This window comes from Ursus maritimus, unplaced genomic scaffold (genome assembly GCF_017311325.1).
Source record: "Ursus maritimus isolate PB19 unplaced genomic scaffold, ASM1731132v1 scaffold_12, whole genome shotgun sequence".
In the NCBI taxonomy this organism is placed as follows: Eukaryota; Metazoa; Chordata; class Mammalia; order Carnivora; family Ursidae; genus Ursus; species Ursus maritimus.
The window spans coordinates 40,943,491-40,967,549 of record NW_024423564.1 but is presented as its reverse complement, the minus strand read 5'-3'; the positions used below and the strand labels follow the sequence as shown (position 1 = coordinate 40,967,549).

Sequence of the window (24,059 nt, the reverse complement as noted above, 5' to 3'; positions counted from 1 at the left end):
CACAGTACCTCACGGGTGTATTGAGTGTTCAGTGTGTGTCTTTTAAATGAATGAACGAATGAATGTCATGTGGCCACAAGTATCTAGTTGATCTTCTCTTTATTTTATGGGTGAGAACATTAAGGACCTGACTTATAAAACTCAGACCCTGGGTCTCCTGACCCTAATCATCACTGAGTAACGTGATATTTGCTGGTGCCCCTGTCAATCTTGCAGGACTTTTTTTAGTGGGCTTCCCCACAAGTAGAGGTTTCCCAGGATGTAGGACTTTCCATGCTGACACCCAAATAGCTCCTAAGAAACCGGGTGGGTCGGTCACCCTGAGTGTCTGAGTCTGCCCTGCAATTCCACCTGCTCCCCCAGCCACCCTCCGTCAGCCCTCACCACCAAGCTCCTGCCTCCACTTCCCTCCTGGCCAACAGAGCTTAGGCTCTGCCCCTTTGGCTCAGCTGAGAGTCTCATGGCCAACGCCACCAAATCCAGAGAACACTTGCCAAGTCTTGTTTGACTTGTCCTCTCATGTTTTGTGAGTCCATCGACCACAGCCTCTTTTTTAAAGCTATCTCATCTGTTGGTCTCCATCGCACCATCCTTTCCTGGTCCTCCCGCCTCTCCAGCTCCTCCAGACAGGCTCACATGTTCTCTCACCTTTGGTGCCATGGCCCCTGGTGCCTAATTGTATTCTAGCACTTACCTGTGGTCCTGTAATTGCTTACCTGGGGGCACATTCACCTTAGATTGTGTGCCCCCTTGAGAGGAAGGACAGGGTCTTTTCATCTATAGCACCAAGATCAGTGCCTAAGACATGATAAGAACTCCATGGCTGAACAGATCTTTTAACTTTCCCTCTTCATCCTTTCTGCGTGGGATGTGCAGGTAAAATCAGAAAAAGAAAAACTAAGTATTTCCTCCATACTTTGGCCCATGAAATTGCCCCTCACCCCCAGCAGTTGGTTCAGGGGATTCAGAAGGGCTTCCAATTCCAGGTTCCAGGAGTTCTCTGAGGGGAATAGGGGTCACTTTTTACACCTCTGGAATGTGGCTATTCCTCAAAAGGAAGATTTGGTCTTTTTTTTTTTTTTTAAGATTTTATTTATTTATTTGTCAGACAGCAAGAGAGCACAAGCAGTGGGAGCCGCAGACAGAGGGAGAAGCAGGCTCTCCACTGAGCAAGGAGCCCGAAGTAAGGACTTGATCCCAGGACCCTGAGATCATGACCTGAGCTGAAGGCAGACACTTAACTGACTGAGCCACCCAGGAGTCCCAGGAAGATTTGGTCTTAAGTACATTTTACTCGCCTTCACTTAAGGCTCTAAACGGATGGGTCTACTGTTAACGGGACTCCAAGGAATGGACGTATTGGATACAAGACCTTTGTCACTTTACTGCATCCAGCTGGCCCAATGCCCTAAAAGCAATAACAACACTACTGATTAAGAAACAGCATCACTGAGGGGCGCCTGGGTGGCTCAGTCATTAAGCGTCTGCCTTCAGCTCAGGTCATGGTCTCAGGGTCCTGGGATCAAGTCCCACTTTGGGCTCCTTGCTCAGTGGGGAGCCTGCTTCTCCCTCTCCCACTCCCCCTGCTTGTGTTCCCTCTCTCACTGTGTCTATCCCTGTCAAATAAATAAAATTAAAAAAAGAAAAAAGAAACAGCATCACTGAGCTTCTGGGGTTGAGAGAGGGAAAAAAGAAGGCAATGAGTTAAGAAAACATCTCATGGCACGTGTTCGGTTTATTCTACAGCACTGTGATGCTATGATGGTTAATCTCTGCACTCTGATTTCCTGGGTTTCAATTCCAGCTCTGCCACTTCCTAACTGTATGGCCTTGAACAAGTTCCTTACTTTTCTATCCCTCCATATTCTCATCAGTAAAATAGGGGTGATAATATAAGATCTTTCTTATGGGGTTATTTGAAGAATTAGTGCAATTATATAAAAAGCTCAGAACAGTGCCTGACCCATGAAGGCATCTAATCACAATTAGCAAAAAGTGCCCTCTCTTTCCTTTGTACCCCCCGCCTTGCTGTGCTCTGAACAGCCCCCTTTACTAACACTTTCACACAGTCTCCCGCCTCATCCCATCACACTTATTGCAGATCTTGACTGACCAACTGTCCCTCACTAAAGTATAAACTTTGAGAGGTTTCTGTTTTTGCATCCCATTTGCATTCTTACTGCCCACCGTAGTGCCTGTCACCTCAGAGTAATTGGGTGTCAAATGAATGATGAGAATTTGCAATGGTAGAGTCAACACTTCCTAAGTTTATACGTCAATTATCAACCCGAAGTGATCAGTACTGACTTACTGAGAGCCTGCAATCACTCCACTCCGACAGGTAATCCCAGTAACAGTCATCATTACCCGATGATCGCCGCGCCAGCGCCTGTGTCAGGATCTGGGTTCAACCCCCTGCAATTGCTATTTTTCAAATACTGGCAATTTCAAATGGCCCCGTCTAATACTGTGTGCATTTTCATTCTACGAAGATAGAATGAGGCATTCATTATCCTCGTTTGGAGATGAGAAACCTGAGATTCTCACAGGTCAGTGGCTTGCCAAGGTCCCACAGCTAATAGGTAATGGAGACAAGGCTGGACCCGTGGCGTAAGGCCCCGGAGCTGGCACCCTCGGTGACTGCGCAGTGAGGGAAGGTGGCTGTCCTCAGATGCCCTTGTCTGGCTCTGAAGGCAGAGCTATTATGGTGCAGGAAAGTCCCAGAGTAACTAGAAGCCCTGAACTGGATCCGACTTCCCGAGAGCGTGCAGGGAGCCCGTGTGCCCCGTTCAGCATTCACAGGGAGGAAGGGCAGAGGCTCTGGGGCACGTGTAACAATGCAGCTTTCCTTCAGACCATTCTTGATGGTCGTTTTCTTGTGCACTTGCTGGCCTTGGCCTCAAGCCCTAATTACATTATCTTCAAACAGCAACTAAGAGATATTTATCATTAAACATGAACAGGAGAATGTTTAATGTGTGGGAACATAGGTGTTCAGAAAGCAAATCATTGGTTCAAGGTGTTGAAAGGAGCATTGTCATTGGAGCCGTCGCTGGTGGGCTTCCACAGGGCACGTGTTCACTGGCTGAGGTCGGTGGCTCTGAGCTTGAGGCTTTTTTTTTTTTTTTGAAGATGGACCAACTCAGTCTCACTCCCTCCCCACTTAAACTGGGAGAAACTATCCTTGTTGTCATTTCAAAATTATGGCATCTGATTACAACATGCATGTCTTCCCCCATGTGATTCTTAGACGATGTTTATTTAGGATAAACATATTTGTACAGCATCCAAGAATATTGATACGTGCTTAACTTTCAATAAGGTGAGTTAAGAGCTTCCAAGCTCGTGTCACAGCAAACGGTAGTATAGTCTTTACTTCATTTGGGGGTAACTTTGGATTCAGAAAGACCTCAGTTTGAAAGCGTGACTTCATTACTTGCTAGTTAAGCATCCTTGGGCAGATTTCTTACCATCTCCAAGCCTGAGAACTCCCACCTGTAAAATGGCAGTGACAGCAACCTTGCCGGTTGGGATGGGGATTTGATTATTTTGTATCAGTAAAGCCCAGGGCCCGGTGTTTGACAGGTCAGTGCAAGCCCCCTTGCGGTCTTGGCGTATGCTGCTTGTCACCGATTTGGGAGAGAATGTAGGGAAGGGTTGATGAGGTCACAGCAGAAGGGATAGATGCTGGTGGGGGAGGGGGGAGACTGGCAGCCTGCTGAGGCAGCGAAATGACCCGCTGGGGCCAAGTGAGGGTGGCCTGCTGATGGCGCCCTTCTCCCTCTGCCTTCTAGCCCCTGAAAATGCACTGCAGGGACTGCGCCCTGGTGACCAGCTCTGGACACCTGCTGCGCAGCCGGCAAGGCCCCCAGATAGACCAGACGGAGTGCGTCATCCGCATGAACGACGCCCCCACGCGCGGCTACGGGCGCGACGTGGGCAACCGCACCAGCCTGCGGGTCATCGCGCATTCCAGCATCCAGAGAATCCTCCGCAACCGCCACGACCTGCTGAACGTGAGCCAGGGCACCGTGTTCATCTTCTGGGGCCCCAGCAGCTACATGCGGAGGGACGGCAAGGGCCAGGTCTACAACAACCTGCAGCTGCTGAGCCAGGTGCTGCCGCGGCTGAAGGCCTTCATGACCACGCGCCACAAGATGCTGCAGTTCGATGAGCTCTTCAAGCAGGAGACTGGCAAAGACAGGTAGGGGGGCGCGGGCTGGGGAGGGGCAGGGCTGCCGGGAGGGCGACGCACGTCCGCGCTGGCGGATTCACCGAGAGCAAAACTTTGGCCGGGGCTTTCTACTGGGGCCCGCTGCGCATGCCCGTGATCGAGCCGGTCTGGAGGGGGTCCCGGCCACCCGACCGCTCAAACTGCGTTTATAAGGCAAAGCGAATGAAGCACTGAGACACTGTATGGCTAATGCAAGGCCAAGTCCCTGTTTTGGAGGAGCTACGCAGCTGCAGGCTTACCCGGGTAGTCAGTGCAAGATAATCTCTACTGCATTTCCTTTTCCTTGCGTGGAACTGACCACAAGGAGCCTATGGGGTTTCTTTTTCCCTTTCGAAGCAAACATGTCGGCAGTTCACGGATATTTACTGAGTACCGATGCCTCCGCTGCCGCAGGCTCTGGGGATAGAGTGGAAAACAAGACAGATGTAGGCCCTCCCTTCCTGGAATATAAAGTTTGACCAGGTGGGCACATATTCACCAAGTGCTAAGCGTCACGCAAGGGAAAGAAATTGGTGCTGTGACATGCAGGACAGAGAGACCCACCATAGTCCAGGGCAAGGTTTTCCAAACTATCCGTGACAGCTCAGTAACGGGACACGAAATCAACGTAGTGAGTCGCTGTAAGATTTTTCTTAATGTAGTGGAATAGAATGGAATGAAATGGAATGGAATAGAACAATATCAGCATTCATTCCATATAAAAATACACATGCAAGGTTTTTTGAGGTAATGAAAATGTTCTGGAATTAGATAGTGGTGATGATTGCACAACCCTGTGAATATACAAAAGAAGAAACCACTGAATTACACATTTCATTTTTTTTAAAGATTTTATGTATTTGTTTATTTATTTATTTGAGAGAGAGAACGGGAGTGTGCTTGGGTGCGGAGGGACACGGGGGGGGGGCGCAGAGGGACACGGCGGGGTGGGGGGGAGGAGAGGGAGAGAATCTCAAGCAGACTCCCTGCTTATTAGCATGGAGCCTGACACGGGCTTATTCTCCGGACCCTGAGATCATGACCTGAGCTGAAACCAAGAGTCAGTTGCTCAACAGACTGAGCCACCCAGGTGCTCCTATTTATTTTTTTAAGTTTTATTTATTTAAGTCATCTCTACACCCCACATGGGGCTCGAACTCACAATCCCGAGATCAAGAGTTGCATGCTCTTCCAACTTAGCTGGCCAGGTGCCCCTGAATTACACACTTTAAAAAATAAAATGAAATAAAAGCCATACACACATACGTATATATGCTCAGTCATGATGTAAAATGTATTTCTTGTTATAGGTCAAAATATTTTGAAAAACACTGGTTTAGGAGATGAGGGAATGAGGAAAAGGCTTTCTCAAAAGGATGTAGTGAAGCTGAGACCTGGGCCAATAAGTATTTATCCAGGTAAAGAAGAAGGTGGGAAGGGGAGGGAAACCTCCATATGGGTACAAAGGTTCGGAGGTGAGAGAACATTCCAGAAAAGTCCCCTCTGGCTGCAGTCAGGGGAGTGGCCCTTGATGAGGCCAAGACGAAGGGCCACCAGCTGGCCCAATCTAGGTGAAAAAGAAAGGACAGCTAGGTATCAAAAGGTGTGGTGCAGTGTAGTCTAAATACACAGCTCGAGGCTGGAATTCTGTCTCTATCCTTCGCTAGCTGTGTGGCCTCGGACAAGTTTAACCTTGCAGTGACCTCACATGAGTAAAAGGCATAGTGACTAGGCTCATAGGACTGTCTTATGATTAAATTTGTTTCCTTAATTCTAAAATATGTAATTTTACATACACATATACACTTAATGATGTAATTTATCCCCTCCCCTTACAAACACTGCTGCTGGGTTGATTTCTTAAAACTAAAGAGACATGGTCAGCAAAACGAGAACATCAAGTACTAAATCCATGGTTAGGCTAAGTTGGGCAGCTCATTATCAGAGAACAGGGTCTTAGAGAAAGAAAAAAGCTTTGCCCCAACTTCTTTGTGTGGAAGACCTTCCTTTTTAAGTTCTGGAAACCTCGCAACCATTTGAGAGCAGGTCCAGGGCAGGGTGAGTGTGGCATCTGGTGGACAGAAGTGGGGGAGAGCTGGCTGCTGGCCCCGTGGCCTCCTTCCCTAGAGGCCCAGGAGACCCCGTGGTTAGGCCAGCCAGTAGATCACACAGGGGGTCCTGGTCATCATGAAATCCAATTACTGACTTCGCTGCAGAAACCACAAACCAGAGAGACTGTCACTCATTTGAATGAGTTATTTAACCAGCAGAGCATTTTATAAGGGAAGAAGAATGAGAGGAGTTATTTACAGTTTCATTTTTGCTGTTTGGAAAATTTGAAATAAGTAGCAACACTCTTCAGTAGAAAACACTTTCCCTCTTTTTAGTTTAATGGTTGTTTGCTAAATTTAAGAATTCCTGAAACACTGCTGCTGTCTAAGATATTTAAGATAACTACACATTTCTCTGGATCTTTTTATGGGATTATCTTAAGTTGATAACTTGGAGACCTGTCATCCCACCCTTTGGTCACTTAGATCTTTAGGAAACACACTCACATGGAGACATAGCTTGTTCTCTAAGCTTATTAAATTCTGACCAGTGAAAACTGTTCAGTGGGTCTGTCTCCCTGGTGCACCCAGCTGGTAGAGGGAACCAAGTCTTTGTGGAGTGGCTACTGGGCATCTCACGTGCAGACATTCATCTACAAGGATCCATATAGTCCCTTTTCAGGGGAATCGGATTTAGAGATTTGTCGGGTACGAAACCACATTGTCACTTCTGGAAGCTTTGTGCCTCTTACCTTTAGGAAACTGTCTTAAAGAGGCTAATACTGTGTTGACTCAATATTCTCATGTGTCCATATTCTTAACTTGGCTACTCCAAGCTGAAAGAACCAAGTCAGAAATAGCCCTTTAGAACAAACGTGTTTCTGAAAATTAAAACAAAACATTTGGGGGTCCAAGAGTATTTCTTCCCTGTATACTTTTCTTGAAACCCAGCCAAACAGGAAGATGTATTACAGGTACACAAAGTGTGGAATGTCTAATTTTGTACATCTCATGATCAGGACACTCATTTCAGGCTATGATTTTGGAAAAAAAAAACACAGGATAATTCCAATAGATTTTGATTTATAGAAGTTTCACTCTACTTAAAATTGGTGGGGGAGAAATGGCTCAGGAAGAATCTGCAATTAAGAAGCATGACAAATGACAGAGATGGCCAAGTGGTATTCTTTGATATTAGAAAGTAACTGTACTTGAAAATAACTTTATAATTGAATAAGGGTATATTAGGAAAATATGATTCAGAACCAATATTATAGTAATTAGATAAAGGAAGCATAAATGAAATAACTGCAGGAAGAATATTTCCATAGAGATTATAAATGAGATTCTGGTGGAGCAGAAAGGCCTTTAATTGTAATTTAGTGTGCACTATAGAATTATCAGCTCAGTGTGTTACTTCATCATATAAAAGAATATCTGATAATTTTCCCTAATAAGCACATGACAGCTCTTCATATTCCTTCATTATAGCTGATTAAGTGTAAAAACAGTAGATATTCCTTTGTTGGAAGAAGAGTTCAAATCTTTTTAGAAAGACGGCACAAGGCAGTTGCATTTCGATAGCACGTGATCCCAAAAGGCTATTATTTCTGGAGTCCGGGGAATTGTAAGTGGCGCTTTAGAGAACTCTTCATTTGAGTTTCTTTTGTCCTTCACTGTGCATTCTCCCCCATCTTCCCCATGAAACCTTCTATAGAGCCACACCCTCTTGTATTTCTGGCTGTGCCTTACGATCTCTACTGTATCCCGCAAAAGAAAGCCGCGGTAACAGGGAGTTTCTGCCACTGGGAGAGCCCTTTGGTGCTTCTGACAACTCTTAAAGCATAGGGACACAGTCTCTTCCCGGGCCGCCCAAGCTGCCAGTTATCACTGACCCAGTGGGAGTCTAGAACAGCTGGCCATTGCACTGTCACAGCCCCAGAGGTGAGGACAGAATCTAACTTGAGGCAAAAGACCTTCTCCCCTTCTCCTTCCCCTTCCCTTCCCCAGTCAGCTGGCTCTGCTCTGCCCTGCATCATCCTTCAGTCCCAGAGTTCTTTTTTTTTTTTTTTTTTTTTTTTTTTTTTTTTTTTTTTTTTGAGAGAGGCATGGGGAGAGAGAGAGAGAATCCCAGGTAGGCTCACAGCCAACACAGAGCACATCACAGGCTCGATCTCACAACCCTGAGATCACAACCTGAGCCAAAATCAAGAGTCAGTTGCTCAAGTGACTGAGCCACCCAGGCTTCCTAAGTCCCAGAGTTCTTATGAATACACAGCCCTGGTGAGAAAGAAGAGGATTGCTCATAGCTCTGTAGGCTGGAGGCTCCAGGATTTTGTCCTTACTGCCCTGATGATGGATGGTGGATCCTACACCCAAGCCAGCAGCAGAGTGTTGGAAGGATATCAGTTTCTTCAGGATGCTAAAAAAAACCACTTAAAGTAATGGCTGAATTATTTGCTTCTTTTGCTCCAGTCTGGCCACCAAGAAACGAAGAAGGGGTCTTGATGTATCAATACACCATACTAGATTCTCTCTTTTTTTTTTAAGATTTTATTTATTCATTCGACAGAGATAGAGACAGCCAGAGAGAGAGGGAACACAAGCAGGGGGAGTGGGAGAGGAAGAAGCAGGCTCATAGCGGAAGAGCCTGATGTGGGGCTCGATCCCATAACGCCAGGATCACGCCCTGAGCCGAAGGCAGACGCTTAACCGCTGTGCCACCCAGGCGCCCCCAGACTAGATTCTCTTTATGGTGTTCTCTCCTTTAGCCCTCAGAGTAGCCCAGGAAGAAAGAGCTTCCCAGCCCTGCGTTATAGATGGGAAATCTGGGCTCAGAGATAAGCGATAACCCAAGTCGGGTCATTCAGCTGGGCCCGTGATAGGACAGCCAACATACAAAACCATGGTGTTCCCATCTTTAGGAGCTTTTAAAACGTACTTCCTGGGCTAGTCCTGGGTCAGGAGACAATGGAATGGAAAGCCAAAGTGAGTAAAGGGATTAAGAACTACAAAGTGGAAACCACGAACTCAGGCATGACTACAGCACCCATTCCTGCCAGGTATTTGACAAGATAAAGGACTCCTTATTGTGCTTCTTTGCTTTTCGGGGTTTTTTTGGCTTCATATGTGAAATGGAAATAATGCAAACAGATTCACAAAAAGCCTTCTTCCTTCTCAAAGAGGGGTGGTACACAGTGCAAGCAGAAAAGCTTTTGAGCAACTCTGGTATTCACATCACATAAGGTGCTATGGCCGGGCAAAGTCAGACAGTCTGACCTTGGGGATAAGGTGTTTGAAACTGGCTAATGAGGCATGCCATAAGCACTGAGAAAAAAAAGCAAAAGCGGCAACCCCCTAAGAATTGAAATTAATATCCACAGCAGCAAAGCATGGTAGACTGAGTCATTCTCACAGGGTCAAATTAGACCTTGATGTTACGTCTCCACAGTCATCCTGAGGCTTGGCACATACATGGCTGGAGCTCAGTACAGATGTTTGAATGGGCAAATGAATGAACTTAGGAACACACAGATTCATTCCTTAAAGTTTGTCAGTTCGGTCTCCTAATAGAAAAACGTTTTAGAGGGCTCTGGATGTCCTGAAGTAAAACAAAGCAAATTGCTCAATTAAGCATAAGCGTGCCTGTGGTCCTTTTCCTCTAGTAATTAGCCCCTTCCCAAATGACTGTACTCTTCCCAAAGAAAGACATTCAATCAAGTTGTCAATGTTAATTAGTCTAATTGAAGGCAAGCTTTTACCCTAAGATCGTTTGATCGATCAGTAGATATCAATCAATACATAGACAGACACATCTGTGTATTTATACATATTTAATAAGCTCTTCTTTATTTAGCCTGCCTGGGGAACAAGGAATATTTCTAATTAGTCAAGTATTCTAGTTAATAAAGAAAGAGTTGACACATGGGGATTGTCATCTTTTAAGAAATTGGGCTGTGGTCATACGCATTTAAATCCTGAAACATTGGTCATCATCCTTGATGATGTAAAAGTTGCCTGAGCACCCTTTCATGTCACAATCCACGGCAGAACATGACTGTCATTTCTCATCGTACCGTGGAACATGATGCCGTTGGTAAGAGATTGCTACTTGGTCAAGTTTCAGCTATTTACCAATTGGATAGAGAGAGCGTGTTAATCGTCGGCCTTGCTCCCAAAAGGATTTAAGATAGTAACGGTTATGATGATTACTTTACCAGCTTGCGGACTTCACTGTTGTTCCTTCCAGGAAGATCTCTAACACTTGGCTCAGCACTGGCTGGTTCACAATGACAATTGCCCTGGAGCTCTGTGACAGGATCAATGTTTATGGCATGGTGCCCCCAGACTTCTGCAGGTAGGATTTATTCTGCAAGTGTAATTCATCAGCAGTGTCGTGCAGGGTTTATAAATATCTGATTCCAAATATCAACCATGAAACATGTCTAACTGTCTTCTCGAAGCAATTAATTAACACGTCCCAAGTTCTGGTTCTAGAAACAACAAACAGCATTTAATTATGTGATATAAAATATTGAAAGTTTTTGTTTGTACTGCTGGAGAATTAATCCATCTTGTGGGCTTCATTTATCCTCTGAATATTTATCAACCAAAAGTAATGCAATAATTGGCATAATATTAATGATGAGCAAGCATTAAGGGATATTAGTTTTATTCTCATTTGAAAGGAATGTGGTAATTTTTAATGAATTAAAGAGGGCAATTTCTTTGACGGTAAGGCCTGTTTTCTAAAATTAAAATATTGCTCTGAGCCTCTTTTCCTCGCCACATCAGTAGCCGTGGTTTGTGCTTCTAAGGCCAAAAGCACAGACGTAATTATTTTGATGTACCACTTAAAGGGAACGTACACACGTCTCTGCTGCTCCTTAAGTTCCCTCCTGGCATGTGCCGGGCCAGCGTTGGGTGTGAGCCCACGGACACACTGGGAAAACCTCAGGGCCTGATTTGTGGAAGCCTGATTGAAAATTCACCCGTGATTGAAAGTAGCGATGCCAGTTCATTCAGAAAGTGTCCTACTTTTCGGGAATGCCTGATGACCTGCGTATGGCCTTCATCCTAATCTTCAAATGGCGAAACCTAGGGTGGGGGCATTTTGAACTTGCTCATTAAAATGTATGCTTGCTTATACCTTCGTGTGTTTGAAACCTGACAACTTCTTGAAGGCCACGGGCCTTTTACACAAAATCTGCAGTTCGGAGGTTGGATGCAGGGACGACAGGTCTTAATCATGCTGATTTACCACTTTGCCACTTTTCGCCCACTCTGTTAAGCCCACAGACCCAACACAGCAGCAGTACCAGTTTGTATGTGAGAGTCAGGGCCCAGAGGAGAAGGTTGGACAGACGAGGCCTTTGACAGTCACCTAGACTCACTGGTCCCCAGGAGGGACGTGATGTGCAAGGAGGGCTGTGCATTCTGGAGTCAGACTGCACGGGTTCAGAGCCCGGCCGGGCCACGTCCTGACCGAGTGTGACCTCAAGCTAGTTGTTCAGTCTCTCTGTGGCTCGGCTTCCTCCTCATTAGAAGTGGACGTGATGATACTAATAAGACTCGGCCATGGGTTGTCGGTGGATTAAATAAGTTAATACACATAAAGTGCTTGGAACAGCACCTCGTACGTGGCAAGAGTTAGCTTGCATCCCCCCCCCCCCAGTCCCTCGTCACTTAACTCACTGGCCTTGTTTCCTTATTTAGCAATCCATGTGCAGAAAGGAGGTGGGGTAGTCTTAAGAAAAAGCAAACTGTCTCCTCAACCCGACAGGCTAACAAAGGCAGTGGGAGCAGGGGCTTATGGGCACGCCAAGAGCCGTCAAGGTTGATAGCTATGTGGCAGGTCTAATTATGTAATATTGCCATTAGGACACCGGAGAGAAAGAGCATGAATAAATTGAAATGTTAATGACTTAGAGTGTTCAAGGAAATATTCCATTTATTATGGAAAACAAATGAAAGGCAAGTTAACCTGTCATTTCTCTTACTCTGAGTTAGTTCATCACGACTTCACATCCGTAGGAGGGAAACAGCTTTGGGAATGGCGCTAACGAGGGAGTCCAGAGACTGCTGGCGTACCTTATGTTGCCACTGGCTCAGGCGCTCTGTTCCCCAGCCACCATCCCGAAGGTTCCACGGTTGCTCTCACAGCATGCTTTCTCCAAGAACTCCTCAGGAGGGTCCCTGTTCTCTGCGGGCTGTCAGAGCAAGTGGAGAAGTGTGCCGGGTGTCGTGCGGCAGACGCATTTAGGCTGGAGAGAGCATCTGTTCAGGGAGCCTAAGAAGGAAAGAACCAGGAGTGGCACACACTGACTCCCAACTTCCTTTAATCTTTGTTTCCAGGACAGGTTAGCTGAACCACCCAGTTAGAAACCGGGTGACCTTGAGCCTTGCTTCCCTCATCTGCAAGATGATAATAAGAAAACAGTCAGAAAAGCAAGCCGGTCATGGTGAGGATTGAATGAGATCATGGATGGTAGACTGTCTGACACAGTGTCCCACACACAGTCAGTCCTCAGGAAAGACTATTAGTATTATGAATATTACTAATACATGAATATGATATTATAAGACATATAAAATAGTTATTAATGTCTTCCTAAGTACTTGAGAGTTGCTCCAAAAGGTACCAAGAACTTCTGGGGTTCAAAGAATAGGACAAGCTCTTGCTTTCTAGAAACTCACAGTAAGCCTTATCCACATGAAAATGTAATGAACACAGCACAGCCTCTTGGAGTCAAATGGCACTCGAAAACAGAATCTACCACCAGAGAATGAAAAAGCAACTTGTAAGCCAGTCCCGCTACTTGTCTAGCCTTCCCCCTTTTGTTTTTATTTTGGAAGAAGTTGAGAACTATAAGGGCCAAGCAGGGTCCATGTGTCCTGAACTCCAGGACTTAAGGAGGTAAGATATCACCAAGACCCGAAAATGGTGGGGAAGGTTCTGGGAGGTGGCAGAGCTCAGGCTGGTTGAGTCTGCCAGAATATAAACTCTCCAGGGCCCGCGATTTCCATGTGTTTGGTTCACTGTCGGAGGTCTGGTACACAGGACCACAGATGTTTATCATCCTCGTCTACAGCAGATGCTTCGTAAATAGCAAGTCCCCTACTCTCCCCTTAGTGCTATAATGAAAGGGTGTTCACATGGGTGACAAAATAATCATTTCTGCTTCTCAGAAGCTATGTGACTTTGAGAAATTTATTTGACTTTATTGACCTTAGTCATATTGGGCAAGTTACTTACTATTTCTAAAGCTTTCGCTTCCGTATCTGTAAGATGGTGAAGACAAGAGCACTTACCTGAAGGGTTTATATGATAATCTGACAAGATAACAGATGAGAAAGCCTTGGCACACCCCTGATGTATATTAAGCACGTACAGATTTATCAGGTCAAGGGACGCGCTCATCTGCAAGTGTGGATGCCCGTTAGCACATTTTAAGGAGATGTCCAGTGAGCACGAACAAATTACGGCCAGGTGGTGAGGAGAGCCTGGTTGCTAGAAAGGGAAGGACATGCGTGGCCTCCTGTATGAACGGGATGCTACTTTTCTTCCCCAGCTGCCCGAGGCCTCCAGCTCCTACAGGACATCACATGGGGTGGCTCGAGTGAACCTGTCCATTCTGTTGCTTCCTTAATGCCCGCAGTTTCTCACTGGACTGAAGAGTTAGGCACATGGGGCCAGAATTCAGCCGGCAAAAAGAGAGCCGACTACTGATTTTTGGTAAATTAACTTTTTCAGACTTTAAGACGCAACTAGTACCCTCAAAAGGAGTTATTTGCTAGATGAACCACAGAGACTTCATTCACTCAACTGAACTCGTGCTGGGTACGGAGGACGTAATCAGAGGTGAATAAGACAGGGTCTCTGCCTTCAGTCTCCCGAGTGTCACTTGGACACAGTTCAGTCAAAAGGGACAGAAGGCTCAGAAGGTGCCTGTGGGAGAAAACCTGTCTGCCTCTCCGTCACATCCGACCCGGAGCTTTACTCAAACATCCACCTCTGCTTTTCTGCCAGACTTGGAGGGGTCCTCGCGTTGCTCTGACCCTACCAGGGGGAACAGGGGCAAGGAGCCAAGACAGAGCGAAGATTGGGCCCTCCCATCCGCACTCCATCAGGAGCAGACCCACTTCTATTTGTTTTACAGCGGGCTCTTCTCCACCACAAGATTGCGCGGCAAGCAAGAACTCGGACGACCTCTGGTGTAAGCTACAGTCCTGCTGCTCTCCAGTCTGAGTCAGTCGTCACACACCTTTCCGATCTAACCGTTGCCTTCTTATTGCTGGGGAAACCAAGGCACAGAGAGAACAAACCCTGGGCTACTTCTGCAGTCATCTCTGTCCGCCTAAGGTGGCAGTGACCCAAAGGGAATGTCAACCGCTATATGCATGGGATGACAGAGGGGACAGAGGAGGCAAGGGAGTAGGGGACTAAATATACCGTGGGGGAGCAAACAGCTAAGCAATCCGCGAGTGACCGGTTCCCAAGGGAAGGGTGGATAGGTTCGCCCCGCAAGCCTAGAGCTCCCACTTTCCATCCAGCTCTCCTGGAGGTCTGGCCTCCCTGCCCCTCCACCCAAAGGGCTGAGTTACTTCCAGGAGTCACTCTTTGGCAAGAAAACTTCTAGCAGCCCCTAAACTATTAAGCACATGGACTCCTCAGGAAGAACAACAGCCCCACATTCATATTTAAAACCACAGATGGGAGCAGCGGACATATAAATGGCCATGCAGGCAGGCGATGGACGCGGTCCTCAAAACCTGGCCGAATCTAACAGAGTCAAAGTCACCTGACTAGCACGAAACGCTGTCCTCTGTAGTTTGGTGCCGGGGTAGCTCCTGCCTGCTTTCCCCAACTCTGGTCTTTCTCTTTCCTCTCCGGACACCACAGAGCTGCTGGATAAACCACATCTGAGTCTGTCGGCTCAACGCCTCAGGAGCTCCCCAAAGCTTTTAGGACCGAGTTCCCACCTCCTCGCCTGGCACACAGCCCTCCAGACCCGGCTTCTGCATCTGCTCTAGTCTCCTCTTCCCCTCACACAGACTTCTTTTTGCCATAGGGAAAACTTATAAAGGAACTCGCCCTGTAACATCTGGCCTTTTGCCCCCGGCTTGGAATTTCCATCCCCTTCCTTCCTAATCCAGCTGATCACTGCTCATTCTTTACAATAATATTAATGGCTAATATTTGTCTGGACATGCCACACACTGGCCCTGCCCTTAGTATGAATACATGCACCATTTCATCGAAGCTCTATGATAATCCCATGAGATAAACATTATTCTCATCATCATTTCACATGTGAAGCTTAAAGACCTGAAACAGCCGCCCAGGGTCACAGAGCAGGGAAGTGACAGAGCTAGTGGTCTCCAGGACCTCACTCCACGGTCTCACATGCAGCAGGCCCTCCTCCTACAAGCTTTCCCTCATCTCCTATCTGAGTCAGACCCTACCTGTGCCCCACTGGACCCTCTGCCAACCCCTCCCCTCCCCCACCTCACAGATGGATTTGTGCAGATCCTTTATTTGCCTGTAATCTAGTCAAGAGGAGGGGCAGTACTCAGGCCACATCTGTGTCTTTAGTACCTGTTATTGTGTCTGGCACATAGTATGTAGTCAGTATTGATTGACCCATTGAATAAAGGAAAACCCTCCTTTCCTTGGTAGTGTTTAAGAAACATGGAACACTACATCAAAAACTAATGATGTACTGTATGGTGACTAACATAACATAATAATAAAAATAAAATAAAATAATAAAATAAAAAATAAAGTGTAAGTACTTTCTCATTAAAAAAAAAAAAAAAGAAAGAAACTGATTCTATATTTATCCCAAGCAGATTCAAATCTCAAGGGTTCTAGGAAGACAGTGGCAGCCACCTGTTTTGTCTTTCTCAGCTCGAGCGAGCACTGGGTCTTCACAGACGGGCTCGGGCATCAGGCAATTAGTCTCCATCCTGCCTCTATCACTGGACTCCAGGCTCATCAGTATTCTGAAAGCCGGAGGAAATTAATGCCACATTGCACCAGAGACAGCCTCAAAATATATTATTGTGTGGACAGTAGACCCTTAAGTCATGCCATGTCCATACAGGAAGCCAAATCCATTCTCTCTAGATGGACTATAAATTGCAATGAAAAAAATCTGTTATCATTGCCTTCCAAACTAAGTTATGGTGAGTATTTTTAATCTCATTTTCCACTGTAAATTATTTGTGATAATAATGGGCCAAGCATTTAAATTCTACCTAATAATCATATTTCTGGTCATACTTAACACATTACCAAGTTTACAACTCTCTGTCACCCATCATTTCTTGAGTATTAATTAGCAGAGTAATGACTCAGAGTGATCACTGTCATGGAACTAAATTAATATCCCATCCATAATGTGAAGGACATCTCAAAGGTATCGTGAATATCAGAGAGTTGATTCTGCTAGAATTATTAGCTAGCGAACATTAATGAAGCTGCCAGCATAACAGGGAAAGTTCCTAGTTGGCGACAGTCCACCGTGTAGAATCAGATGCTTACAGAGGACAGGTAGGGAATGGTAATGCACCCAGGAGCTTCCCATTTTATGAAGTAGACTTCAAATATATTATTGTATTTTTTCCCAGACACTTCTCTTGGCCATGACTTCCTTCCTCCATCTTTGCCATAATCTGACCCACTCTTAGCGGTCCTGGGGTGTTTTCATCACCTTCCTCTCCTGTCGGTACCATTGATCAAGAGATCTTGTAACACCACCGGGGTTGCCTGAGTCATGGACGGTGAGTGGCGGGGTTCAGATGACTCACTCCAGCTCTTTGCCCCATAGAGGGTGGACAGCTGCAGGCCCTTGGTGCTGTCTGTCCCAGAGTCACCAGCATGAGTCTACTGGCTTCCAAGGTGTACAGCTGTTTTACTTCCAAAAGAAGCTATAGAAATCGAGGCGACAGAGTAAAGGTGACTCAGCAGGTCCCACCAGGCTGAAGCAGAGGTGTAGGAAGGACTGCTCTAGGAACATTTTCTTCTGAATACTACAGAGTATCCCCAAAGGCCCCCAGTGCAACCCAATTTCAGAACACCGTAGACACTTGACGGCTGCTGATTCAGCTCTATTCCTCAAGCATTTCCTGACTACCTACTAGATGCTGGGTACCATGCCAAGAACAGAAGCGTGTTTAGAGAGTGAGAGCTCTAGAGAGAGGCAAAGCCACCATTCCTTTCCTGGGACATCTGTAGCCTTGCGTATAGTTCAGCCCCAACTAAAGGATCAGGGTCAACCCAGATCATATCCAGAACTGGAAGGATTCTTCCACGCTTGTAACGTTATGCTTCTCCCAGTTGTGCAGCTAAGCTTTAGGGGATTCACAAATGGAACATGACAAACTCCTGTTACCATTAATATTAGTGAGTACAGTTGTCAATGAGCCCAAGCCCTCTGCTGCTTGCACCGACTGGCTGCACAGTGTCCACCGAGCACGGGGCGCCTCTGTCTGCAGGTGCTCGGGAGAACGCAGCAAGGACAGAGTGGTTCCAAACCAGGTTCCAGCAGGGGCCACTGGTGCAGAAACCCACCTGGTAGAGCAGAAGTTTTTCCAAGATACAGAGCTTCGCTCTTAGGAGTACCGCTTTGGTCCAAATCTGAGCCCTGAAACTTCTTCCATTTTTCTATGCGTGAGTTTTGTCATCTGTAAAATAGGGGTAAGCACGGTACCTCTGTCATGGGGGCCTTGTGAGGATTCAGTCATGTCGTGCTGGGGGCTCCATTTGGGGCTGGAAGGGTGAATGAAGTCCAGCAGCCGGGACGGTCCACGAGTGAGGCTGCGTGCTTACAGCCAGGCGCTGGACTCCACCCGCCTGCCGGCTGCTCACCGATCAGACGGAGCAGGGAGACTGACCTTACGCTCCCTCGCTCCCCTGACCAGGACGTGATAGAGCTAACGGGAGTGAAGCCCGAGAGCTGAGCAGGTACTGAACGAAATCACCCGCCTCTGACCTGGCTGTATATTAGAATCTCCTAAGGCGCTTTTCAACATTAACATGTTTTTGTAATTTTCTGTTTTGAAAAAGTTTTAAACTTACCCCAAAAAAGTTACAAAAATAGCGCAGAGGATTCCTGTACGCCCTTCACCCAGCTTCCCCTGATGTTAGCATTCTGCATGATTATGATCCCATGGTCAAAACTAAGAAATTAACACCAGTACGAAACTCTTACCCAAATGACAGACTCTATTCAGATTTCACCAGTTTTCCTACTGATGTCCCTGATCTCCTCCAGGACCTACTCCAGGATCTCTTTGTGTTAACTTACCCCAGCTTTCCGTCTCCTCCTGTCAGTAACCATTCTTAGCCTCTCCTTATGTTTCACAGCGTTAAAGAAATCTGGTCGATACTGGGGAGGTCCCTCACTTTGAATTTTTTTTTTTTTTATTATGTTTTGTTAGTCACCATACAGTACATCGTTAGTTTTTGATGTAGTGTTCCATGATTCATTGTTTGTGTATAACACCCAGTGCTCCATGCAATACATGCCCTCTTTACCCTTCACTGGGCTAGCCCATCCCCCCACCCCCCTCCCCTCTAAGACCCTCAGTTTGTTTCCCAGAGTCCATAGTCTCTCGTGGTTCATCTCCCGCTCTGATTTCCCCCCCTTCATTTTTCCCTTCCTTCTCTTAATGTCCTCCCTGCTATTCCTTATGTTCCACATGTACGTGAAACCATATGATAATTGTCTTTCTCTGCCTTATTTCACTTAGCATAATCCCCTCCAGTTCCATCCATGTCGATGCAAATGGTGGGTGTTCATCCTTTCTGATGGCTGTGTAATATTCCATTGTGTATATGGGCCACATCTTCTTTATCCATTTGTCTGTAGGGCATCTCAGCTTCTTCCGCAATATGGCTATTGTGGACATTTCTGCTATGAACATTGGGGTGCGTGTGCCTCTTCTTTTCACTACATCTGTATCTTTGGGGTAAATACCTAGTAATGCAATTGCTAGGTTGTAGGGTAGCTCTATGAGGAAACTCCATACTGTTTTTTCAGAGTGGCTGCACCAGCTTGCATTCCCACTAACAGTGTAAGAGGGTTCCCCTTTCTCCACATCCTCACCAACATTTGTTGTTTCCTGTTTTGTTAATTTTTGCCTAACTGGTGTAAGGTGGTATCTCACTGTGGTTTTGATTTGTATTTCCCTGATGGCTAGTGATGTTGAGCATTTTTTCATGTGCCTGTTAGCCATTTGTATGTGGATTTGTGTGATGTTTTCTCATGATCGGACTGAAGCTATGAATTCCTGGGGAGGGTACTACAGAAGCAGTAAGCCCTTCCCAGCATCCCACGTCAACAGACACATGATGTCAAATGTCTTATTACTGGCAATGTTAACCTTGATCGCTTCACTAAGGTGGTATCTGCTGGGTTACTCACCGAGAAGTTATTATTTTTTCCTTTGTCATTAATAAATATCTTGGGGGAGATACTTCATTCAAATAACCTATTTCTCTTCATCTTTTTCCCCCCTAATGTTTCATTCATCAGCGCACCTTGCCGGCAACAGTTATAAGGCTGTTTTAATAGTAATTCCTCTAGTCCCTCATTCTCTCTGGATTTATTAATTGGAATTCTTCTGTAAGGAAATGCCATTTCTTCTTCCTCATTTATTTATAGATTCAGTTATTTATTGAAATCATCATGGACTCATGTATATTTCTTTTATTTTATGGGTTTTATAATCCAATACTACCATTATTTATTTTGATACGCAAACCGAAGGCCCTTTTTAAAATAGCCATGCCTGGGACCCTCTCCAAATCAATTAAACCCGAATCTGTGGAGGTGGAACACAGGCAATGCTGTTTCTTTAAAGCTCCCTGTGTGCACTGAATGTTTGTTCTTTCCCTCCTCCCCCCACCCCACTCTGCTTCCTCTGTAAGGAAACAAAAATCCTTCGGCCCATCATTTTGCAGGATTTATTCCTGAGGTGGCCCTTGGGGTGCTGATGACAGGCTGCAGCCCCCTGTGCTCCTGGCTCTGCGATGATCTCTGCCCCGCCCCCGCCCCCACACCTCCACTGCCTCAGCTTCTCCTGGCCCCGGAACAGAAACTTCGGTGCCAGAAACCTCCTCTACAACGGTAGCCTCCTGATGTGGAAACTCTGCTGATATTTATTGCTGTTGGGTCAGGTGAAGGAAGAAAAAGCTACGGCAGCCTTTAGAAAGTCAGGTTTGAGAAAAGACCTAAGGAGTTATGACCTTACGCTGGGAAGGGCCTCCTGAACAGAGCAGTGGATTACAGAGGATGGCAGCCTGTTCCTGCTGGTGGGTGGGCTCTGCTTTCTCAAGGCCCACAAAGCCCTCCTTGGCCATTTGGGCAGAGTTTTAAAGTGTGGAAACAACCCCAGTTATTTGGACCCTTTTGAAATCATAACAATTAAATGTGTAAATTTAATTCTCCCTTTAGAGGATCAATAGGGAGCCAGATAAGTTTTCATTCCAAGAGATGGTCTTCCTGAATAAGGAAATTGATCTTACAGCATCCTTTAGCTGGTTTCCAATTTCTCTGTATTCCTAGGTGCCAATTCAATCTCATGATATTTTTAGAAGCTTAATTGTTTCTTTAATCAGATTGATGCCAGTAATAAGTTCAAAGTGTAGATAAATCAGATTTAAAACCTGATTTATATTGGAATAAAAGCTTAACCCCCAGGTATACCATGCCGCAGTGAATTTGGCATGGTTCCCCAAATTATGCCATATGAATCCGGGGACATTTTTCTCACAAATTTCTATCTTTTCTTATTTATTCTTTTCTTCATGGTGGTCAGTTCCAACTTGAATTCTTCCTAGAATGTATTTTCTGTATTGAAAATACCCTCTATTAAAATTTTAACGGGATTCCAATTTCTGGAGTAGGTAAAGAAGTGAAATCTTTAATAACTAGATAGGATTGGATCTGTTGTTACACTGCAGAACACAGAGATACTTCCGAGACAAGCATGATAGAGATACAAAGTATTAATTCCGCATAGCATCCAACCCAGGATGAGAAACGTTTAAATGCTGCATGACAAAAATAAATCTCTCTTCCTGGAAGAACTTTAACCTCAGAGGAGAGGCAGCTCAAAAGGTTTATTGTTGTCAGAGCCACAAACTTGACACCCCTCTTGATAAAAGACTTCGATCCCTGACCTCAGTAAAGCTGCTAGTCTAGAAGCTATTTGTGTATTGATCTCCTCTGAAGAAAACAAATAGGTATCCAGCCAGATGAACATCCCTGGGAGACAAAGTTACTGTACTTGGAGTAGAGCCCGAGTGACCGGAGTGGGGACCCCAGGGCACCGGGCATGGAAAGGTGATATGCCTTTTAAGAGCAGCACTAACTAAGCTCTACATCCAAACCAGTTGGTGAGTGTAGCTCGGGACAGGAGGGTTTAGCTGCTGGGATACCTCGACTAATCATCTAGACTTCCAGACTGAAGAGTGGAGTGGACTGGACCAGAATGGAAACCAGTCTGAGACCAGGACTCTTTGGGGGTTAGATATTTTAGTAACCCTACAACAGGGCACCCAACTGCCTCAACATGTTAATCCTTTGCACAGTAGCTTGAGGAAATGAGCCAGTGTTTCTCACTTGAAGTAGGGAGAGAGAAACAGAAAAAACGCTGCGGCTATCAGGCTATAATGCAAGGATTTGAGGACCTGGAATTTCTGGAATTAGACACTCTGGATTTGAGTACGTCGTCTACCTAGGGCAACAAGAAGAAAACGGTGGCGTCGTGTTTGCTATCTTCGTTCCGTGGGATCAAACCAGGATCATCAGCTTTCCGTGTTGGAGGAGAAATTGTCTTTAGAGGTTTGCTATTTAGCTGCTAACTCCATATAAAATTTCTTTCAACAACAGAAATTCAAAAACTATTTATTGAGCACCTACTAGGAACAAGACAAAGGCCTGCCCTCATGAACAGACAATAAAGAAGTAAACAACAGGGATTAATGCTGTGAGGAAAATAAACCTGACTGAGAGAGAGAGCAAAGGGACAGGTGTCAGGTAAAGCCTCTCTGAAGAGGACACACTGAAGTCAGTATCCAACGATGAGAAGTGAACTGGTTAGGAGTGTGTTATAACCAAGGGACTGCCTTCACGTGCCAAGGCCTGAAGGTCAAGCTTGACCAGAAAGGTCAGTATGGCTGGAGCACAGCGGGCAAGGCTGGGTTAGAGGAAGACTCTGGAGAGAACCGACTCATGTAACACCCATTAAGCCATGCTCTTGTTATAATTAGAAGCCTCTGGAGGATTTGGAGGGGTGGGGATGGGGAGGCAGGTGTGATGTTTTTGTTTTGTAAATATCTTTGTACCTGCTTACAGGTAGTCGGGTCTTAGTAATATGTAAGTTTCTAAAGTCCAAACACCCGCAGTCCCATATACCTTTTTAATCTCTCTCTTGGAAAATGATGCTCAGTGCATTTATTTCACCACCTCAAAACCTTTCCACTTGCTTATCATGTGCACTTCAGAAAAACCCTTCGTTGCAATTTATTTAACTTGGAAATATGCGTTGTGCTCCTCAGCTTGATCAGTCAAAGGAATTTTTTTCCCCTTTACTCAATCATCTCATTTTCCTCCTACAGGGATCCCAATCACCCTTCAGTACCTTATCACTATTATGAACCGTTTGGACCTGATGAATGTACCATGTACCTCTCCCACGAGCGAGGACGGAAGGGCAGTCATCACCGCTTCATCACAGAGAAACGCGTCTTTAAGAACTGGGCACGGACATTCAACATTCACTTTTTTCAACCAGACTGGAAACCAGAATCACTTGCTCTAAAGCCTCCTGAGAATAAACCTGTGTTCTGAGCAATGAGGGTGCCAGACCAAAATCCCAGGTACCTACCGTATTAGACGCCAGGGCACTGAACTTCTGGAGCCACCAGACGCAAAAGAGGGACAGAATAGGGAGCAGGAAACTCCTCAATCAGCAACATGTACAGATGCCTCGGAGGCATGACGACCAAGCAGTGCAGTTGGTTTGTAAGGAGAAAATTCCAGAATTAATACGTCCTCATGAGTGTCATCCCTTGCAACAGGGGTTACCGTAGGAGCTAAACACCCATGTCAATAATGCTGCCGTGGCTAAAGAACATTCTGGATCTCTTTAAGTATTGCCTTCAAAACCGAAACACGAGCAACTCAACAATGTTAGTTGTGTTCCTTTGTAGAAATGCCACATCGAAAGACGTTTTTCTACCAAGTTGTATCCTAACCTGATCTATAACCTTTGTCATCTGTTGGGCTCTGTATGTGTGATTTGTAAAAAACAGTCTGAAAGTATGGACATGATTTCTGAAGAGCACATCTCCACTGACTTTCATAAAGCAAATGCCCAGTATTTATTTATTAAGAGTTTTTTAGTGTACTCTAGGCCAGTATTTTTATAGATTATGATTACGTGGTAATTTATCCTTCTTAATTCTAACCCTGAATGGTAGTTGGAAGACACCTAGAATGGGGCTGGTGAGTGACTGGGTTCGCGATGCTCATTGTTAGCGTGTGGTTGTCTTGGAAATGTCACATTGCGTTTTTTGAACCCTTAGGCTTCAAGAAGAGCTATGACATTTTCTAACGTAAAGAAATGCTCCATGTGACAAAACTGGAAACCAAAAACTGTGTTATTACAACAGAAAGATACTAACAAAAGAAACTTGAAGATAGTTGTCTGTACTAATAGTTGGTGTAGGTTACTTGGCATAAACCCTAGTTTCCTCGTCTGAGAATGATGTCCTTGTGCCA

At 45.6% G+C, this 24,059-nt stretch overlaps 1 protein-coding gene across 1 annotated transcript in view; it reads left to right on the top strand.

Moving 5' to 3' along the window:
* LOC103663124 (alpha-N-acetylgalactosaminide alpha-2,6-sialyltransferase 5) overlaps positions 1-23,126 on the top strand; it is a 162,611-nt gene extending 139,485 nt beyond the window's left edge. Inside the window, exons 4-6 of the mRNA XM_040627126.1 lie at positions 3,795-4,204; positions 10,514-10,621; positions 22,895-23,126. Of these exons, the coding sequence (XP_040483060.1) occupies positions 3,795-4,204; positions 10,514-10,621; positions 22,895-23,126 (750 nt within the window). The remainder of the gene's footprint in view (positions 1-3,794; positions 4,205-10,513; positions 10,622-22,894) is intronic.
* The last annotated feature ends 933 nt before the right edge of the window (positions 23,127-24,059 follow it).